General features: G+C 40.7%; 1 protein-coding gene across 3 annotated transcripts in view; it reads right to left on the reverse strand.

The window, feature by feature from the left end:
- LOC140916039 (putative ferric-chelate reductase 1) overlaps positions 1 to 20,125 on the reverse strand; it is a 139,168-nt gene that overhangs the window by 31,182 nt on the left and 87,861 nt on the right. For 2 of the 3 annotated variants that reach the window (XM_078854083.1, XM_078854082.1), the window contains exons 2-10: positions 18,163 to 18,319; positions 17,393 to 17,477; positions 13,638 to 13,833; positions 8,748 to 8,884; positions 7,621 to 7,712; positions 6,160 to 6,271; positions 5,418 to 5,453; positions 4,830 to 4,868; positions 3,790 to 3,828 (exon numbers count right to left, since the gene is read on the reverse strand). In XM_078854083.1, the coding sequence (XP_078710209.1) occupies positions 3,790 to 3,828; positions 4,830 to 4,868; positions 5,418 to 5,453; positions 6,160 to 6,271; positions 7,621 to 7,712; positions 8,748 to 8,884; positions 13,638 to 13,833 (651 nt within the window). In that variant the 5' untranslated portion in view covers positions 17,393 to 17,477; positions 18,163 to 18,319. Of the gene's footprint in view, positions 1 to 3,789; positions 3,829 to 4,829; positions 4,869 to 5,417; positions 5,454 to 6,159; positions 6,272 to 7,620; positions 7,713 to 8,747; positions 8,885 to 13,637; positions 13,834 to 17,392; positions 17,478 to 18,162; positions 18,320 to 20,125 lie in introns of those variants that run through there. The other variant, XR_013636183.1, reaches the window with a different exon arrangement.

The raw sequence follows: 20,125 nt of genomic DNA on the forward strand, positions 1-20,125 counted from the left end.
AAAGAAAGAAGATACCAGTTATTTCCACGCTTTATGAAACACGGGAAAAGAAATCTTCAATTTTCAGCACCAAAAGTCTGCATTGCCATTCAGCCGTATGTGGAGACTGGGGATACGTACAGGTGGATGTTATCATACAGTTTGAGTCAGTAACTGTGGCACATGCATATGATGTGATTGCCTGGAACAATTCCATTTCAGTAAGATAACCTCAGCCATCCTCTTAGTTTCCATATAATTTTATCCTTAGGAATGTAGCCCTTCATCAAACCCCTCACAACAGAAGTAGGGAACTAATTCTCCACCTGGGAAGTTGCTAAAAGTTGCATCATGGAGATACCCTCTACAAACTAGAGAAAGAGGGCTGACTTGGGAATAGCTATTGCTGTCCTGTGAAACATGGATATATGATAAAGAAAATGGAAATAATTTATTTCCTTGTAATAGGGCTTGCTAAGCTGAGCTACTGTTTTAGGAACAGAGAACTCCCTCTGGTTATCTCCCTGGTGAGATGAAGGACAAGAGCAGATTCCACATTCCATGATGTCTCCATCCGCTCTCCTGCCCTTCACCTCAAAAGAATTTCCCTCCTTCAATTTGAGATTCTAGCTGATAGGGGCAGAAGCAGCCAAAAGCAGCACTGGCAGGGATGCAGTCAAATGGACCCAGCTGGGACCACCCCTCCTGCCAGCATCCTCTTGTCTATAATATTGTGAAGGAGACCGCCCCCATACTGACTCTGGGGGCGCTAGGACCCAGTGGTGCCTCCCCTTCCCCCTTGTCATGGGGCTTCAGAGAAAACTGGAGACACTAACCAGCCAGAGCTGCCAGCCAATATAGGCAGAAGCAGGTACCTTTGGTCCTTCAGACATTCCAATAACTTTCTACAGTTTTGACTGGATATTCTCTGCCTTGCATTGACTGACTGTTCAGCCAACCTTCCTTCCTCCTCCTCCTCCTCCATAGTCTCTTCACCTCAACTTCATCCACACCTGCTTCTCTTACCCTCTCCTCCCGTCCTCTCCCCTTGCCCCTTCCCCTCCCTTTTCCTTCCATGTAGTTGATCCCATCTTAAATACCACACCACAAAAAATCATGGAACATAATAATTGTTGCCATCACATTGTTCACTCTGCTTGTGTGCTCTGCCCCTGCCTTCATCCTGGGTCTGTCTTGTCACTTTAAGACTGTAAGCTTTTTGGAGTAAGGATCTTCTACTTCTCTGTGTTTGTACAGTGCCTAGCACAATGGGGCCCTACTCTTGGCTGGCCTCAACAACAAAAAGTAAAGAACCCGATGAAACCGATAACTATCACTGCAGTGTGGTCCTGAACCAAAGCCCATTGACATCAATGGGAGTATTTCAATTGATTTCAATTCACTTTGTATCAGGCCCTTACTGAGCTGAATGCTGATCAACTATATAAATAAATAATAAATAAACCAACTCTAATACTTTGAAGAAACAGCTCATATAGCTACTGCCAGCCAATGCGGAACTTTGCACACCCATAGGCACCGACTCTGTGGGTGCTCTGGGGCTGGAGCACCCAAGGGGGCAAAATGGTGGATGCTGAGCACCTGCCGGCAGCCCCCGCATCAGCTCCCCACACACTCACCCCCAGTACCTCCTGTCCACCGGTGGGCCCCATGGCTCAGACCTCCCACTCCCTCCCTGTGCCTCCCGCCTGCTGCGAACAGCTGTTTTGCGGCATGCAGGAGGCTGCGGTGGTGGGAAGGGGAGGAGCAAGGACGTGGTGCACTCAGGGGAGGGGGTTGGAACTGAGCGGGAAGAGGTGGGGCAGGAAGAGGCGGGGCAGGGGTGGGGCCTTGGGAAAAGGGTGGAGTGGGGCAGAGCCTGGGACAATGCCGGGGTCAAGCCCCCCCCAGCACTTTGGAAAGTCGGCGCCTGTGTGCACACCCTGTAAAGAAACCATAAATCAGCCATTTCTTTGTAGAAGGACTTGTTAGAACACAATAGCTTTTTAGAAAAATAACCTTCCTGTAATTTCCTGTGTGGTAAGGTGAAGGGTAACAGAAGTTTCACATTCCATTTTGTCTGCCTTTATCTATTGCTTTACACTAGAAAGGCTTGATATAGTAGTAGCAGAAGGATTCTGCTGAAGAGTCATCAGAACTGAAAAAATACCACATGTGCTGAGGGGACATTTGACCTGAATTAGTTATATGGAGCCTAATCCAAATCCGACTGAGGTTAATGGAAAGACACTTATGGGCCACCTCGATTACATTGAACTCATTAGCACTACAAAAGTGATTTTTCCTCCCTTCTTGTCAACTGTTGAGAATAGCCCACTTCCACCTTAATTGAATTGGCTCGTTAGCACTGACCCCCTACTTGGTAAGGCAACTCCCATCTTTTCATATGCTGTGTCTTTATAGCTCTCTACTGTATTTTCCACTCCATGCATCTGATGAAGTGGGTTTTAGCCCACAAAAGCTTATGCCCAAATAAATGTGTTAGTCTCTAAGGTGCCACAAGGACTCCTCGTTGTTTTTTCATTGACTTCAGTGAGCTTTGGGTATAGAGGAGAGAAAATCTAATGAAAGTGAGCTGTCTAGGGCTGTAGCAGTTTAATACGTCGCCTTCAAGAGTCAGTCTGAGTTAGTAAGGTTTCCTAAGTGTAAGCAAAATCCAGGAAAAAGATCCATACACAAGTCATGCCAAACCATGACAATCCAAGTCCTAGTCCATACATATGGTGAAAAGAGAGAGAAAACAGAATAATTATTGCTTGAAACTGAAGATTAAGGAAATCAGTATTTGCTGTGTAACAGTGTTGCTTAAGAAATACCTATTCAGAGAGTGTCACAATAGCTGGATACAACTGCAATCAACAAGGTTTGGGGATGGGGTATGTGGAGTGGAAACTGTTCCCAAATAACTCACTAATAAATACACTAAGTACATATACAGTCTAACTCAGTTCAAGACAACAGAGATAAAATAAGGATGAACTTGACCCTGTGGGTTTAAAAAGGCCCAAATCTACTAGGAAGGAAATTAAGTGTAAATATAATTGTGCCCAAAATAACTTGGATTAAAAAGATGTAAATTGTTCCATAATAACACATATATAAGTACACTTGGAATTTTAAAAGGCCAATAGGAATGGACAATGAACTCAATTACAACAGTAGTCCTGCGTTGAAGGGGTCATATGTTTTGCACTGGAGATGGTGTTGCAAATATTATTGAATTAAGTGAATGTCAAGGACGTTAGGCCAGAAAGTTTTGTAACATTTTGTAAATGAATTAGAGGGAAAAAACGAAAATGGCTAGAAACAAAAGAGAAACTGCACATTCTATTTTTATTATCCAAGCAGAATGAAAAGAAAAAAAGTGACACTTAAAAGGGTGAAAGAACAAATTAGCTATGTGGAATAATTTTATTTAATGATTCCAGATAGCATTAACACCACAAGTAAAGAAACAAGGATTTATTTATTGTTTTGTTGACAGTATCAGCTTAATGCTTGGTTAATAAAGTAGAGGTGGCCATGTTTGTAGTGAGGATATGGATAGTGAGTACTGAGTGCAATAACAAGTTAACCTGCAAAGACTTAGATCCTGTATGGTTATTGTCTATTACCATGCATTAGTGGATCAATAACTGTTTGGAATCCCTGAGCTTACTGACAGAGACATATTTTACCACAGTGTTGAATAACATCAGTCAGCCTCTATCTCTATAATTTTGGAAACTCAAGTATACTAAGAGCTAGACTGGGGCAAAATTATAAATAGAGGGGAGTTAGGGTACTTACTACAGAAGAGCTGGTATGAGAGGAACCAGAGGATCCACGCTGTAAACAAATCAGAAATAAATTATTAATTTTGTAAAGAACTAATTCTATGGAAACTGCTGCTTTAGGGAAAAAAGAACGACCTTGTGGAATGAAATACCACAGGGGACATTTTTTGGTCATTTCATTCCACCAACCTAAACCATTAAAAAGTTTACTACAGAAAGCTTAACCCTTTTCCCCTCTCCACACAAACAAACCTAAATATACATATTGGGCCAGCTCTTCAGTGGGTTTATATTGGCATTATTCCATTTACTTACTAAATATGAGGTTGCAGTCTCATATTTAATGCCCAGTACTTGGACTGAGCCTGAGCTGGTAAATTCTTCTAGGAGTTCCAAACTAAGTAATGTTCAGATGAAAAATGATTGTACACAGCTATTTAGTAATACGACTACACAACCATTGGAGTGTATGAAATGTATAGCATAGTTGCTGGAAACAAGAAAGGCAAAACAAAAACACATCTTCACTGAGCTGTCACCTATTGTTTCTCAAACAAAACTCATATTTTGTTCAGTTTCATATAGAAATTACTGTATACTGAAAGGAAGATTTCAGAATATGTGAGATAAGTGATATTGGTGGAACTACAAAACCTGAAAGAATCATTATGCCTGGAAAATGAAGATAAAGGAAGTAAGCTGACAGCAGAAAGTCTTAAGCTTATCTGACCTTAGAGAGAAACATCTGGAGGATAAAGCAGTAATGACAAATAGATATCTAGAAGTTTTGGCGGATTTTATTCACCCAAAGGCAAATTGTTAAATGGAAAGAATAAATTGAGTTAGATATACTACATGATATAGGTCAGTTTCTGTGATCGCTTTGCCTATCACAAGTAGAAACATTCTGAGAAATTCTGATGAATGGGAAATGATCATTTCTCCTTGCTGCAACCAGTTCAAATTTAAGAGAGAGAAACTCTAAGTAAGCAATTCTTGTCATTTGTGGATGGCAAATAGTGACTCAGTGCTCTGTGGAGAAGGAATGTTTACCTGAATACATCCACTATTGCTTGAGTAAATTCCTCCTTTCTGTAAGAAAAGCAGAATCCAGTTACTTCTTAAAGGGCTTGTATAAATACCATATTGTTTCAGGAAAATAAACACTTTTACATGCTTGGTTTGAGTGAAGGACCAGAGGAGTTTGTTTCCATTCTATCACCCTACTCTATGTAATGGTCTGATATGAGAACTGATAGGGTATCTCTCCGAAAATAAAAACAAACGGGATAATGATGCACTCAGATTTGAGAAGAAACCACAGGCAGTGTCAACTTTTTGGCATTGTCCATGTCCAATTACAGCATCAACAAAATGAATGGACCAGAACTTACTGGATGAGGCATATGAAGGATGGGAATTCTAAAGCTGAGATAATCAAAGCCTCAAATTAAATGCCAGTCCTTTAAAAGTCAGTCTGTCTTATTAAGATTTTCTGTGAGAGCCACACGGAACATTCAGGAGAAAAATATTTATGCAAATGGCGACATTCTTTTTTAAATGCTCCCACAAAACAAATAATAAACACAATGCAATTAAAAAATAAAAGACACTGGGAAAATGTAGAAAAATAGCTCTTACCTTGATACATTCCATCTCTATCACAATCCGTGAAGACTATAAAGAAAACAGAAGCCAATTATTATTTTGTAAAAGAGCTTTTTGGAATATTATCCTTTTCCTGGGAAAGAAACTCCCATTTACTTGGTGAGATGAAGGACCAGAGAAAGATGTTCACTTTTGGTTAGATCAGCAGCTGCTGCAATCCAGCATTGCTTCATTGAACTCAATGGAACAATGGTGATTTACATCAGCGGAAGATCTGGTCCCCTGGTTTATTCTTACTTCACTTCACCTCCCTACACTATGGGAAAGTTTAGTATGAGGAGTTCTTTGAAAATAAAAATGAACTGGATACTTAAACTTTCATTTCTAAGAACATCCAGTGTAGTCACCCAATCCTTATGCCCTGGGGTAGCCATGGAGGACAGGGGTTATGATGTGCCTTATGCCTCTTGGATCACCTGACTCCGTAATTTAACCCCTCTCCTGTTCTTTGTATGGTATTCATTGGCTAGAATGACTGGACTCTCTGCATCTCAGTTTCCTTACTGTCAGATGGGATAATAATACTTAGTATAACTCGAGTGTTGTGAGGATTAAATAGGTAGGGTCAAATTTTCCAAAGCAGACACTGATTTTGTCTGACTCAGTTTATGGATGCCCAATTTGAAACACCTCAGATGGGGCCCATTGTCATGGAAGTATATTTTCACATCCACATTTATTTATACTACTCAGACAAGATAAACTCAAAACATACCTTCTTCTTCTTTCTTCTTTCTGTGACATTGGCTGACTGAGAATGTTCAGCAGCGACAGTTTTGCTGAGAACTCCAACCCAGAAGTTCTCTGAATCTTGAACAAATGTTGCTCTAGAGGGAAAATAAGATCAGTACGATTTACTTTCTCTAGCAAATTATATTTCAGTATATTATGAAATAAAATCACAAGATTTCTTTCAGCTAAGAAAATTCACTCTTGTTAGAGTTTTTTGAAAATGTATGATTTTCAGTATGAATTCATGTTGCAGCCTTCAAGAAAAGGTGTAAGAAAAAAGTTTGAAGTGTAATTAATAATCTTAGAAACTTTTTTATTTTATAATTCCTATATTAATGTCCAACATCTTGCTAAGGATCAACAAAATAGAAGGTTAGAATGCATGGAAGAGGAATGAAAGCTGCTTGGAGAAGCATAGACTCCTGTGTGGATATCTGCTCAAATATCCACCAGGTTTGGAAAGGCCTTGACAGACCTTCTCATATTCATATAGCCTCAACCTATGGGTGAAGCATGGCTTTGATGGGACCAGGGAGAGGAGATGATCATACTGTGGAAGAGTTACTCCATTTCTGTGTCTTTTTGCTCCTCTTTGTATGTGTAAGGACTTAAGGGAGTTACTGATTTGGCCTTTCTACTGTAAACTTCAGATTTCAGAAGTTTAATATCTCAGCTGTTTCAAATCGATTTTGAATAACACTTGGCAAACTTATTGTTAGCCCCAGACGTTATTTTTTGTTGTTAATGAAAACTTTGTAATATGCCAGGCTAATTAAAGTTACATAAAACGTGGCATAAATTTGGCTTTAGCAGCTTTCTTCACTCAGTGTGTGTCTTGGGTCATTTCCACAAAAGGGCATGAAAAAAAATTTGCTGAGAACAGGTTATGGAAATGCCAGAATTAAATAAACAAAGAAAGAAAGTGATGTTTAAAATTAGTCTTCAAGGATTCCCACCTCTAATCATTATTTATTCCAGACTCAATATGAAAGAAATTATTTTATTAAACAAGCAAAAATGTTGTATTAGTGCCTGAGCCAAAGCCTACTGAAATCAATAAAAGGCCTCTCTCATGTATGGGACTACTCACATGCATATAGTTTCTCATGTGCATAAGGAATGGGGAACTAAAGGGTAAAAATTGCTTTCTGAACCAGGGTCCACTAGTAATGGAACTATTTGGGTGAGTAGAGGTTTGTAGGACTGGGCCACATATACAGTAGTTACTTTTAACAAAGTTTACATCAAAATGGTAGTGGCTTTATTATACTAATACAATGGGAAGCTAATGCAAACAATGAAACAAAACAATGCCACGGAAAATATATGGAGAGCATAGAATGGTTATGCCAGAATGAAAGTGTACACCCAAGGAAACCATATTGAATTGTCCCATGAAAATAAAATATCAAAGCAAAAAAAATAATAATAATCAAAAATATACCTAAACTGAATACTTTTGGTGTCCAAAGGTGCAATCCAAGTTGTTGTAACTTTGTGCTTCACTTCTGAATTTGTGTGGCTTACTGCTGAATTCTGTAATAAAAATATAAATATGAAAAGCGAAAGCATTTTTCATCTATATGTGCTTGCATATATTAGTAAAGGAATTTGGCTACATGGGTGGGGCTGCAGATTTGTCACAGTCGTTGAAAAGTCACAGGTACAGTGATTTCTCAGTCTGTCCGTGACTTTACTTTCTGTCCATGATTTTAATAAAGCATCCATGCAGAGGGGAGACCCTGAGGTGCAGGAAGAAGAGGAGGGTTTGGAGAGTGAACCCTACTGGCACTAAGCCCACAGCAGCAGCTCCTGTCCTGCAGGATTGGGCCCAGCTCCCCGCTCCAGGAGTTCTGACCTGGCACATGGAGTCACAGCTCCACTCAGATTTGGGCCAGGTGCCCCTCTGTCATGATGGGGGGTGGCCGGACCAAATTTGAGTAAGTGGCGTGGCGACCTGGTGCACAGGGTCGTGCACAAAATCCATCCCCCTTCTCTGTCCATACCCAGGATTTTACACTCTATTTCCCCTTACGCCCATGATTTTCTACTAAATTTACCATGACTGCTGTATGATTTTTGTTAAAAAATGCCATGACAAATGATCTTTCACCACCACAAGAGGTCAGGACTTTGGATCTATACCTCATCGAACAGCCAGCACATCTAGCCGCACAGCAGAGCCCCACAGCACCATGCTGGAAATATTAGTCCAGTACTAAGAATTGGGCCAAGCACCAAACATTTTACTCTGATTTTGCAGTTGACCCTCTGCAATATTGTACATAAAAATCCAAATGTGTCTTCTAGGCATTGAATTCTAGTCACTATGAAGTCTGATATATCATATAGCGAACAGGCTTGGAAATCAGAGGCCACAAACAGGTGAACAGGTCTAATGATTTGTCTGAACAAGAGTCCTTTTCTTTCTGTGAGCCAGAACCCTGGAGTTCTGATATAATTTCACATGTATTGCATAATGAAAAATGTGTTTTTCTTTTGATCAGTATCAACAGAAGTATATAAATGTTAATCAAGCCAAGTAACTAATCTGAACAAGTGAGCACATACCGAAACATTATGACATGCAAGGGCTTGTGTGTTGGGATCTGTAATTTTAAAGGAACCAACAGGAGTATCTCCTTCAAGTTCTCGAGCCTGTAGATGAAATCCTTGAAAACCATGCTCTGCAATTCCCGCTAGAGTCACTGAGAAAACAGTCATTTAAATAAATGTAAATTTCACATGCTGTGGAGTTGTTTTAAATAATACTTAACATCACATTTCCCATGTATCAAAGCATCCTGCATCTACAGAAATGCCTTATGTTCCTTTATATATATTTTAAATGTTATGTCTAACTGCAGCTTTTATTAGCAATATTAAGACTGACAAGGAAGAAAAGAAACAAAAGTAGCATAGGCATCTGTGTTACATATTACTAAACACATTTTTGAAGTAACTTAATACCCCATATAATTTACAAACAACTTTAAACAACTTTAAACTGCAATACAGATGCTTTACAAAGTGAACTGTAAAATCAAAATCTTCCTATTCATCCAACCTGCTCCTTGTGTGTATTCAGAGTCCTAAACTACTGGCTTTAGTAACAAAGATTTTCTACTTTTACTTGTTAAGCCTGCAGAGCCAACACAGCATGGGACTAGTTGGTATTGAAAGAGACAAAGAGAGAGATGGTTTCTCTTCTGTCTGAGTTCCAGAATTAGGGGGCCATTGTTTTGTTAGCTAAGTTCCAACTTCAGAATCTTTATTTTCAGTGATGTACAAGGTAGGAAAAAACCCAACTTGGCTCTCAGATCCCAGGCTGCTGAGTATGTAAGTTAGGAAACACATTGATTTACTCATAAACTATTATGTTTGTTATGGAAAGAATCAAGAGACAAACAGAGAACTGCACAATGTCATTTTTGAAGAGTCACTTTGCAAAGTGAAACCATACTTTAAAGGGACACAGACAAGTTTTTATTATTATAAATGAATTCAGGTAATGCCAACAAAGTACTAGGTGTTTTCCCAAATATAATAGAAAGCCTGGTCCCTTTCCCAAAGAACTTGTCTTAAAAATAAAGATAGCCAGATGAATGATAGAGGACCCAGGGGACAACATACAAGTCTAGATTAAGGTAGTGATTGGCTACTTCTTGATAATACAGTACTTGAGCGAACATTAAAAAAATATAGTAGACTACCTCCAATTAATCCTCAACCTGCCCATAATTAGTCAACTAGTTCCTTGTAGGTGTAATGGTAGAAGAGGGATTTGAAGGAGGAAAGAGTAGCGGCCTAGAGACCAACTCAGGTTAAGGCATTCCATAGACTGCAGGGCCGTGTGGACTAAGGCACAGAAGTTGCTGTAAAAGAAGCAGATAAAGAGCATGTCGCTGGTGGAGCTGGGGACAATGTAAAAAGAGATATGAGCAGGGAGAGGCAGAATTATGCAGGGTCTTGAAGGCAAGCTTAGGAACCTTAAAACCTGAAGCAATGGAAAATAGGGAGCCAGTGGCAGGATTTAAAAAGGGCAAGGCCAGAGGGACAGGAAAGGAAAATCTTAGTAGCTGGTAAGGCCCATTGCTTGTTTTACTGTTTCTTAATGTTGTTAAAACGTGATGGGAATGTTCTCCCACACCTAAATGTTCCTTTAAAATCCACCATCATTTTGTTGCTGAGAATGGTTTTAAAACTCATAGGCACTTTTGAGTGGTCTAACAGCCCTGCCATCTTTGGAGGAGCCTTTAACAAAACCTCTTTTTAGATCTGCATGGATTTCTTCTGATGTTTCCAATCACAATGAGCCACATGTTCCCCTTCTTCTACGTGTTGTCCTTGGTATGCTGTCCCCCATGAAAGCCCCTCCATCTCAACTCCATGGGACTGGGTCCCTGGGATTCCAAAGGCATTCTGGGGCACAGTAGGACAACAGCTGCTCTGTTCTCCATTTTGAGCTGCCTGGATTTCAAAGAGGAAACTGACCTGACTAACTCCCCTTCACACCGCCTGCTCATTTTAGTGGGGGCTTGTTGCAGGCTTGTTGTTGAAGTTAGTCAATAGACATGAAGTTGCTTTAGGAGCCTTGCCACCAAGCTGAAAGGGACCCACAGATCAGTGCTGGGGAGCAGGCTTAAGATGTGCTAAGCTAGGCCCCAAGCTTCTTGTGGTTTCAGAGAGAGATTCTCACCCCTGCTCTGTCACCTTGAAAGAGCCGGAACTGCACTTCTTCTGAGGACCCCCTTTCAAACCTCAGCATAGAAGATATGCTGAGGTCAGGAATGGTGGAGGAAAGAATGTGTTAGGGTGGGCTGTAGCATCCAGAACTGTGGACATTGTGTTGCCAACTCAGAAAAAAAATCACAAGTCTCGCAAGTTTTGGTGTATTTCTTAAAGCCCCAGCTGGTGGACTCAGGATTGCAGGAGAATCTTAGCTGGTTTTTTTGTTTGTTTTGTTTTTTAAAGTGAAAGTTTCTAGCTCTCTCAGTTGCTCAAAAACGCTTGAAAACATTAAGCGAACATGACCTAGAGACTCAGAAACCAGAAGGCAAATAAAAAGTACCCAAATTGTATTATTTTTAGAAAGATCTCATGACTTTTCATGCAATCTCATGGAATTTTAGAGTCTGACTCATGCGAGTTGAATGCTTCAGGCTGGCAACAGTGAGAATCTAAGCAGTGCTGTTGTCCACATGGCAGCAGGAAGGCTGCTGTAACCTAAACAAGGATGTCTAAATTACAGCAGGTGCTGCCGCAGCCCAGGACTGGGCAGGTGCAAAGGTGGTGTAAAGCCTGGGCTGCTAATTCTGTGCTGAGCTTCTGAGAGGCACAACATACAAAGCCACCCTTGGAGTTCTAACATGTTGAGTTTTGTAGGCAACTTTTACTCTCCTGCAGTATTGTAGCAAGTTGAGTGTAGTTCCCCTTCCTTCTGCACAGCGCTCAGCACACAACCAGTGTTCAACAAATGAAATCAAATCAAATAAATAATAGCATAGCCCAGTTTTGCCAGTTGACTTTAATTTCATCACAGACATTGTAGAATGGGATGAAATCATATTTGCCCAATAGGCGAGGGAAAAACATCTTCTCACATGGAGAGGCAAGATATAACCTGGGTATGGACGAGTGGGGATGAAAGAAAGGGATACATTTTGGAGATGCTGCAGAAGGAAACCAGGTGGAATTTTGGTGCAGCCTGAATTTGGTAGGAGAAGGAGCGTGAAAGAGTATATGTGGAAAAGGGTTCTAGCCCTTTAATGGACAGGCAAGAGCCCACAACCTGCAGCCTGGGGATAATTAAGGAGGCCATGTCCATGTTGAGGGTTGAGCCATATAAACAGGAATCATAGAATATCAAGGTTGGAAGGGACCTCAGGAGATCAGCTAGTCCAACCCCCTGCTCAAACCAGGACCGATCCCCAATTAAATCATCCCAGCCAGGGCTTTGTCAAGCCTGACCTTAAAAACTTCTAAGGAAGGAGATTCCACCACCTCCCTAGGTAACGCACTCCAGTATTTCACCACCCTCCTAATGAAAAATTTTTTCCTAATAGCCAACCTGTATCTCCCCCACTGCAACTTGAGACCATTACTCCTTGTTCTGTCATCTGCTACCACTGAGAACAGTCTAGAGCCATCCTCTTTGGAACCCCCTTTCAGGTAGTTGAAAGCAGCTATCAAATCCCCCCTCATTCTTCTCTTCTGAAGGCTAAACATCCCCAGTTCCCTCAACCTCTCCTCATAACTCATGTGTTCCAGTCCCCTAATCATTTTTGTTGCCCTCCGCTGGACTCTTTCCAATTTTTCCACATCCTTCTTGTAGTGTGGGGCCCAAAACTGGACACAGTACTCCAGATGAGGCCTCACCAATGTCGAATAGAGGGGAACGATCATGTCCCTTGATCTGCTGGCAATGCCCCTACTTATACATCCCAAAATGCCATTGGCCTTCTTGGCAACAAAGGCACACTGTTGACTCATATCCAGTTTCTCGTCCACTGTAACCCCTACGTCCTTTTCTGCAGAACTGCTGCCTAGCCATTCGGTCCCTAGTCTGTAGCTGTGCATTGGATTCTTCCGTCCTAAGTGCAGGACTCTGCACTTGTCCTTGTTGAACCTCATCAGATTTCTTTTGGCCCAATCCTCCAACTTGTCTAGGTCCCTCTGTAACCTATCCCTACCCTCCAGCGTATCTACCTCGCCTCCCAGTTTAGTGTCATCTGCAAACTTGCTGAGGGTGCAATCCACACCATCCTCCAGATCATTTATGAAGATATTGAACAAAACCGGCCCCAGGACCGACCCTCGGGGCACTCCACTTGATACCGGCTGCCAACTAGACACGGAGCCATTGATCACTATCCGTTGAGGCCGACAATCTAGCCAGCTTTCTATCCACCTTATAGTCCATTCATCCAGCCCATACTTCTTTAATTTGCTGGCAAGAATACTGTGGGAGACAGTGTCAAAAGCTTTGCTAAAGTCAAGGAACAACACGTCCACTGCTTTCCCTTCATCCACAGAACCAGTTATCTCATCATAGAAGGCAATTAGATTAGGACTGGAAGCAGAACAAGAGAGAAGGCGGGCAAGCAAGCGGGCTGCAGTGGGTGGTGGTTTCTCTCTCAGGCACTTGGAGACAAGTTTAACCTGATTCAGAGACTTGGGTGTGGAGGACTATAAATTTGGATGCCTGGAACCTGGGGCCTGATGAACTGTTTGTTGTAAAGATTCCTGGTCTGAAACCTGATAAAAATGTGAGGGCATTTTGTTAATCTGTGGCAGCTCCTCCTTGCCCCGGCACTGTTAAACTGAAATCTACTGCTGCTCCACTTAGGGAAATTAAGGAAGGGCACACCTGTAGGGCCACACCAGGCTGCAAGAGAGTGCTCAAGGACTGCTTGCACCTTTACACGGAGACAGAGTTTTTAAATGAGTTATATAGTTTACCTTGGATTTCGTTTCCCGGATCATATTTATCAAAAGATACAGCAATAACATATGGTGGAGTGGATTTTTGTGGTTCACCTCCATGGTGCGGTAGCATGGTATCACAATCTATTGTAGCGTTTCCATGCGGAAAACAAAGGTCTCTTGGCAAAAATACCCCACACAACACAAACACGAAGAAGGGATATCTGTCCATCTGTGGAAAAACAGAAAGCATAGAGAAGTTGCTATGGCTGTGTCTACACTTAAAATGGAACAGTGGTGCACCTGCACCACTGTAGCACTTCAGTATAGACACTTACAACAGCAACAGGAGGCTTTCTCCCATCGCTGTAATTGTTCCCCTCCCAGAGAGGCGGTAGCTAAGTCAACGGAAGAATTCTACACAGGGTCTTAGGTTGACTTAACTATGTCACTTAGGGGTGTGGATTTTTGACACCCTGAGCAATGTAGCTGGATTGATCTGATTTTAAAGTGTAGGCCAGCCCTTTCGCCAACCTAAGTGCAGTTTACACCAGAGTTAGGCTGGCCTAACTACTTCTCCAGGGGTGTGGATTTCTCACACACCTGAGAGACGTAGCTATGCTGATGTAGCTTTTCACTGTAGACCAGCCCCTATCAACAGCTTTAATGCTTACTCCTGTTCCCCAGACCAGAAAACAGAACAAACATAAAAGATTTGATTTTCATCACATTCATTTTTTTTTTTTGCAGAAAACCAGTTAATATAAAATGCCTATAAATATTGATTACAACAGTTCAGTAAATGGTCCTAACCAATATTTCTCTTAAACAATGAGCTTCCTTTAATTGAAGGCTCCAGTTCTTTGGTTTCATGATGGCCTCTCAAAACTAGAAAGAGGCCTTTACTAAACCCCCAGGTCTGGGGATCCAGAATTTTGGTTCAGGCCCCACTATAGTCCAGCCATATCCAGTTTAAAAGCCCCTGTCCCTCAGCATGCTTCTTGTTAAGAAAAATCATGACTGGCGAGGTCTCTTGCCATCCCTTCCACTGCCAAATGATTGCCAGGAAATATTTTGTTAAATCCCCTGTTAAACTCTTAGTTTCATTTTTTGTTACTGTATATATCTCAAATAAGTTAAGACTAAATGTCACTCAGACGTGCAACTTCACAAAAACTAATGATGGGGAGCAGGAGTAAAAATAGATTCATGCTGCAGAGAACTTCAATGAGATAAAAAGTTGGGGAGAAGGAAGTATTCTTGTAATTCACCCCAGTGGTGGCACTAATGGTGCAATGTCTTGAAGAACACAGAGAACATTTTCCAAAAGTTTGCTAAAGCCTGTAAAATTAGATTTTATTGCCCAACTGTCTAACCAATCTCAATATTTGAACCATGCCACCACGTAATTTGATAAGGTCATTAAATCTCATGAATATTCTACTTTGTCCCAGTTATAATTGTGCTGATCTATTCGGGATTTCGGAATGTTATTTAAAAGCCCTCCCTATTTTTCACATCTACCTGTTGGTGGGTTGTCTTGTGGTGACATATTAGGCTGAAGAATAAATCAAAAAGGAGAAATTGGCTCAAGATTTCTTAAAGGACTTCTAACACTGTCTGTTAGGGATGCCTGTCTGTCTTTTTTCATTGAGCCGTATTTCTGAATCCACATTTAGAATAGAGGAATATTTGATTTTGTACATGCTAGTGGAAAAAAGAGTAAACTACCTTGTAAAAAGGGGAAGGAACAATCAGATGTAAGAAAAATATAAAAAGCTGATGCAAGGGACCAAGGATATACTGGGTTAACTTTGAACTGAAATTGAACGCCTTGCCAACAAGGCACCATGTCAGCAGATAACAAAATGGGCAGTTATGAGGTCTGCATCATAATCCATCCCATGAGGAGAAGCTGATGAAGGTTTGTGAAATGCCACAATCAATAAGTGTGGTGCACAACCAGGAAGATGTCTAAACAAATAACCACATCTTTTAAAGAAGAGACTCTCTCCCCCAAAACTTTCATGGAAAATGCCATTTAAATGGAAATCTTGTAAGTATGTTCAGGAATGTTCAGGTGGGTGTAGTTACTAACTTCCCTGTGAAAATTTTGACTTGGACCACTTCTAATTAAAATTTAAGTATAGCATGTGGTGCTATTGTATTAACTGCTGCGATAAACAGTGATTTAATAAAAAGAAGAGGAGTACTTGTGGCATCTTAGAGACTAACCACATGAGCTTATGTTCAATTTATTTTAACATAAGCTCATGTGGTTAGTCTCTAAGATGCCACAAGTACTCCTTTTCTTTTTGCAAATACAGACTAACACAGCTGCTACTCTGAAACCAGGGATTTAATAAGAACTAGTCTTTGTGTTGTTGAGATTCTTCTGTCTGACTCATATCATAGGTAGAAGTGTTTTGGTTTCTAATTAGTTGCTTTATTTTTAAGCATAGCATCCATGGCATTTAAATTAGTGGAGACTAGAAAATTCACCCTAAAATATTTGTTTTCTGGAACTGTTCTGTAGTTGGATGTACTCTGGTCTGTTATGCAAGAAAACTGGCCTTCAGTTTCTTATTTTCTCAATTTATGGATGGTAGGGAGACAGAGGACCAAAGGCAGCATGCTGAACCATGAGTGATAAGGACTTCCGTCTGCATCAGCCTTCTGATCCTTTAGATGAAAAGCAATGCAAAGAACTTGTAAAAGGAAGTCCATTCATTCTGGCCAGGAGATATATCTGTGACGTGGCATCTTGAGGAACTAGGTTAAAAATGAGCAAAAATAGTGGCTATCTTAACACCTTATTAAATTTCAAATCTGGATTGGAGATAAATGCAGAGAGATCCCCATAGAAAAAATAACTCCCATGGAAATTTTGCTTTAGTACAGAGATTCCAGTGTAATATAATTTCTTGGTGGCATAAAGCTATAATTTTCTCCCTGAAAACATCCTTCTGATACAAACCTAAAAATTAATATTTGTCAAATGCAAACAGGCAACATTTTTAGGGGAAAATGTTATTTTCATGCTTCTATGAGGGTGGGTTTGTTGTTTTTTTTAAAAAAAATACACCATTAACTGTGCCCTCAGATACATGTAGTCAGCTCCCACTGATTCCAGTGATCTATATTGCGCATATCTAATGGCAAAATTCTAATTCGTTTCCCCATCCTGGATACATTCTCGTCTAAATACTTACATGGCCCTCATCACTGTAGTCTCTAATCCCTTGCCTTCAAAACCTCCAGCCACATTTAATTTAGCATAACTTCTCACCAACGTAAGTCCTTGTCGATTTATTTAATTATTTCAATATTGACCCTTCCCCTGTCCCAAATCTGGGCGCTCAGATACACACAGTTTGGTGACTTGATTCCCATTGTTCCATAGAATCTTGGGCAAACCCTTAAATCAAGACTAAAAGTGTTTAAAAACAAAGCCTTACAATACAATGAATAATGTCACTTTAATTAAATCTAAACATTTCCCTTTGAAATATAGCCTGGATGAGCCCTTGCATGCTTGCAATTTAGGGGATCCATCCTGCATCCCCTAAACCCAACAGACACCCTCTTCCCAGACTCATTCTTTTAAAACATCCTTCTTCTTCCCTTATTAGTCCTAAATCCTGTTCATTAGCCATAAATACACACTCTAAAGTAGTGGTGGGCCTCCTGCAGCCCCCGGGCCGCAGGTGGCCCACCACTGCTCTGAAGCCTTTGAGAACAAATAGCATCTGATCAGAGTGCATCTTCCCTCCAAAATCCCAGCAATGTACCTTATTGGTTGAGTCCTGATCAGTGAGCAACACCTGGTCCCTCTGTAGTCAGTGTAGAACAGCTGCAGCTGTGAAGTGCAAGAATCTGAGCAAAGAAAGAGACAGAAATCAAGGCAGAAGTGGGAGGATCCACCAATCACAGACAGGGCGGAGAAAGGCAAGCAGCCAATCAGTGACACTGGCATCTCCACTGTGGAAATTAGGACAACAGATGGAATTCTCCCATCCAGATGGGGCAATAACAATGCATACTGATCACAAATGAGTCATGCCTTCCTAAAGCCATGACTACTATTGGGATACATAAAACTTTTGAGGGGTAATGGCTTAAAGCAACATTTATTGGCTAAAATCTATGGGAAAATACACATATAAGAGACATCAATATTTCATAAGGATCTCAAGTGAAAGTATATTCTATTATATTTCACTTTAGTTCCATGACTCCTGTCTTCAGCTTTTCACTGTTTCACCCCAGTATTACAGCATGGAACATTCAAATCAGAGGGATGCTGGTAAGTACCCCCTGCATCCTCCCTCTCCCAAAGAGCCAAATGAGGCTGGATTGTGACATCTGATATTTTAAAAAAGGTTTTGTGGGAAGGTGTAATGCTAGCAGTGTCACTACAGTGCACAATTAGTTATAAAGCAATACTGATAAGGCTAGTTACATGCTTGTGTTTGCTATAATATTGGTAAGACATTGTACAAAGGCAGCTAGGGGAGACTTAGGCCATTAGGTCTTGAGGCAGTGGCTGTAAACCGAGTACCTTGATCCTATAAGGAATAGTGCCTCTCTCTTCTTCTGGTTTATTTCAGAGGAACTTGTGTTTGATCTGAGTCACAGGCAAGCTTCATATATTCCACCCTGTAGAATCTAGATTTTTGGTTTGGGTTTTTTTTGTTTCTGATCTTTGTATAGACAACCTTGAAAACATAAGCAGAATGTAAACTGCTGTAGTGTTGTTCTCCTGAGTCTGCAGGGAGTCTGAAACAAAAGTTCTAAGAGAAGGATGAAATTCTTCATTCTCATTGGGTTATTAATTAAAGATGACAGGTTAACTGTTAGTATTTAATTATGTTACTGCTGATCATTTTAGCAGAAATATCCAGCTAACGTGCTTACCGCACATTCCTAAACTGCCCCCCCCTACTCTCCTGGTGCGAAAAGCCCCAAATGTCCCTACCCAACTGCCAAAACCTCCAGCATTCTTCTGACAACTTCTGTGAAACTATCTTGTATTGTTCATTAAAAATAATCTTTGGCCTACTGAAAACGCTGGAAAGCATAAGATAAATTTTATTTAAAATAACTTATTTTTTATTTATTTAAATAAATAAAATAATGTATTTAAATAAAATAAATAAAAATTTATTTAAAATCAGGGTGAAAGCTGTGGTTATCATTTAAAAACATCAATGTTTAGTATCCACATGAAGCTGCTGCTGAGTTTTCAGTCCACAGCATAGAAGCGCCAAAGAATCTAGGGACTTTGAAGCAAAATTTAGGTCCTACTTGCTGTGGAATACAAAGGACCTTGGTAGTAGGACAGTGGTGGGAGGAGAACTGTCTGAAGTATTCTTTGATAACCCATCAGATGTCACAAGGTTTTACAGCTGATGTTGCTTAACCAACCGATTCAAGGAGCCTAGTATATTTTCAAAGAGCTCAAAGCACAGGTGAAGTCCTTTGGCCAATGCATGATAATAATGTATGGGAGTCTGACTGATTGAATCCACATTTCTTCTCTTCTTTTCCCTCTCTAAAGTGCTATGCAGTTCTTACTCAGGTGATGCCAGTGGGACTTTCACACGAGTGTGAATGAGTAGAAATGGACAATGCACTCAGTTAGTTCTACTGCAATCTACTTTCCACAGTAGAAAGGCACACTGCACAAATTCCTCTGAAGATTCATTTAAAAACATTTAAAAATATTAAATTGAAAATGAAGGAGCCATACACTAAAAGGAATAATTTATGCTAACAGTGTCATGAGAAAGCTATGGGTGCACCTGAGATATGTATCAGTATCCCACCAAACCACACCCTGCTGTGGCTTATTGCTGCTGTATATTTACATGCTGCCAAAGATGTCAAGGGACATGAGTAGCATGTGTAAGGGTGATGATACTTGTTTCATTTTTATCTCATGCATTGTGCAATATAATGCAGCTGAAGACCTGACGTAGTTTCTGCATACTTTTAAGATAGGTATTTGGGTGTAACTGCTAACACATGTAGTATGTCTTGTGAGGCAAAGTCACATCTAATTAACTACCATTTACAGGTGATTTACTGTGCCTCACCATAGTAGATTATTTTACACTCAGCCATAGGTACACAATTTAAACATTCATTCACCATGCTGAGGGTATGCTACAGAACTGGGATATGATTATAAGGTTATCCCCATGTGTCAGTGTTCCCTCCCCACTCTGAACTCTAGGGTACAGACGTGGGGACCTGCATGAAAGACTCCCTAAACTTATTTCTACCAGCTTAGGTTAAAAACTTCCCCAAGGCACAAATCTCTATTTGTCCTTGGACTGAAGTATGCTGCCACCACCACCAAGTGATTTAACAAAGAACCAAGGAAAAGGACCACTTGGAGTTCCTCTTCCCCCAGCAATCCCCCCAAACCCTTCCACCCCCTTTCCTGGGGAGGCTTGAGAATAATATCCTAACCAATTGGTTACAAAATGATCAAAGACCCAAACCCGTGGGTCTTGGAA

The sequence above is a fragment of the Lepidochelys kempii genome, chromosome 8 (genome assembly GCF_965140285.1).
Source record: "Lepidochelys kempii isolate rLepKem1 chromosome 8, rLepKem1.hap1, whole genome shotgun sequence".
NCBI lineage: Eukaryota > Metazoa > Chordata > Testudines > Cheloniidae > Lepidochelys > Lepidochelys kempii.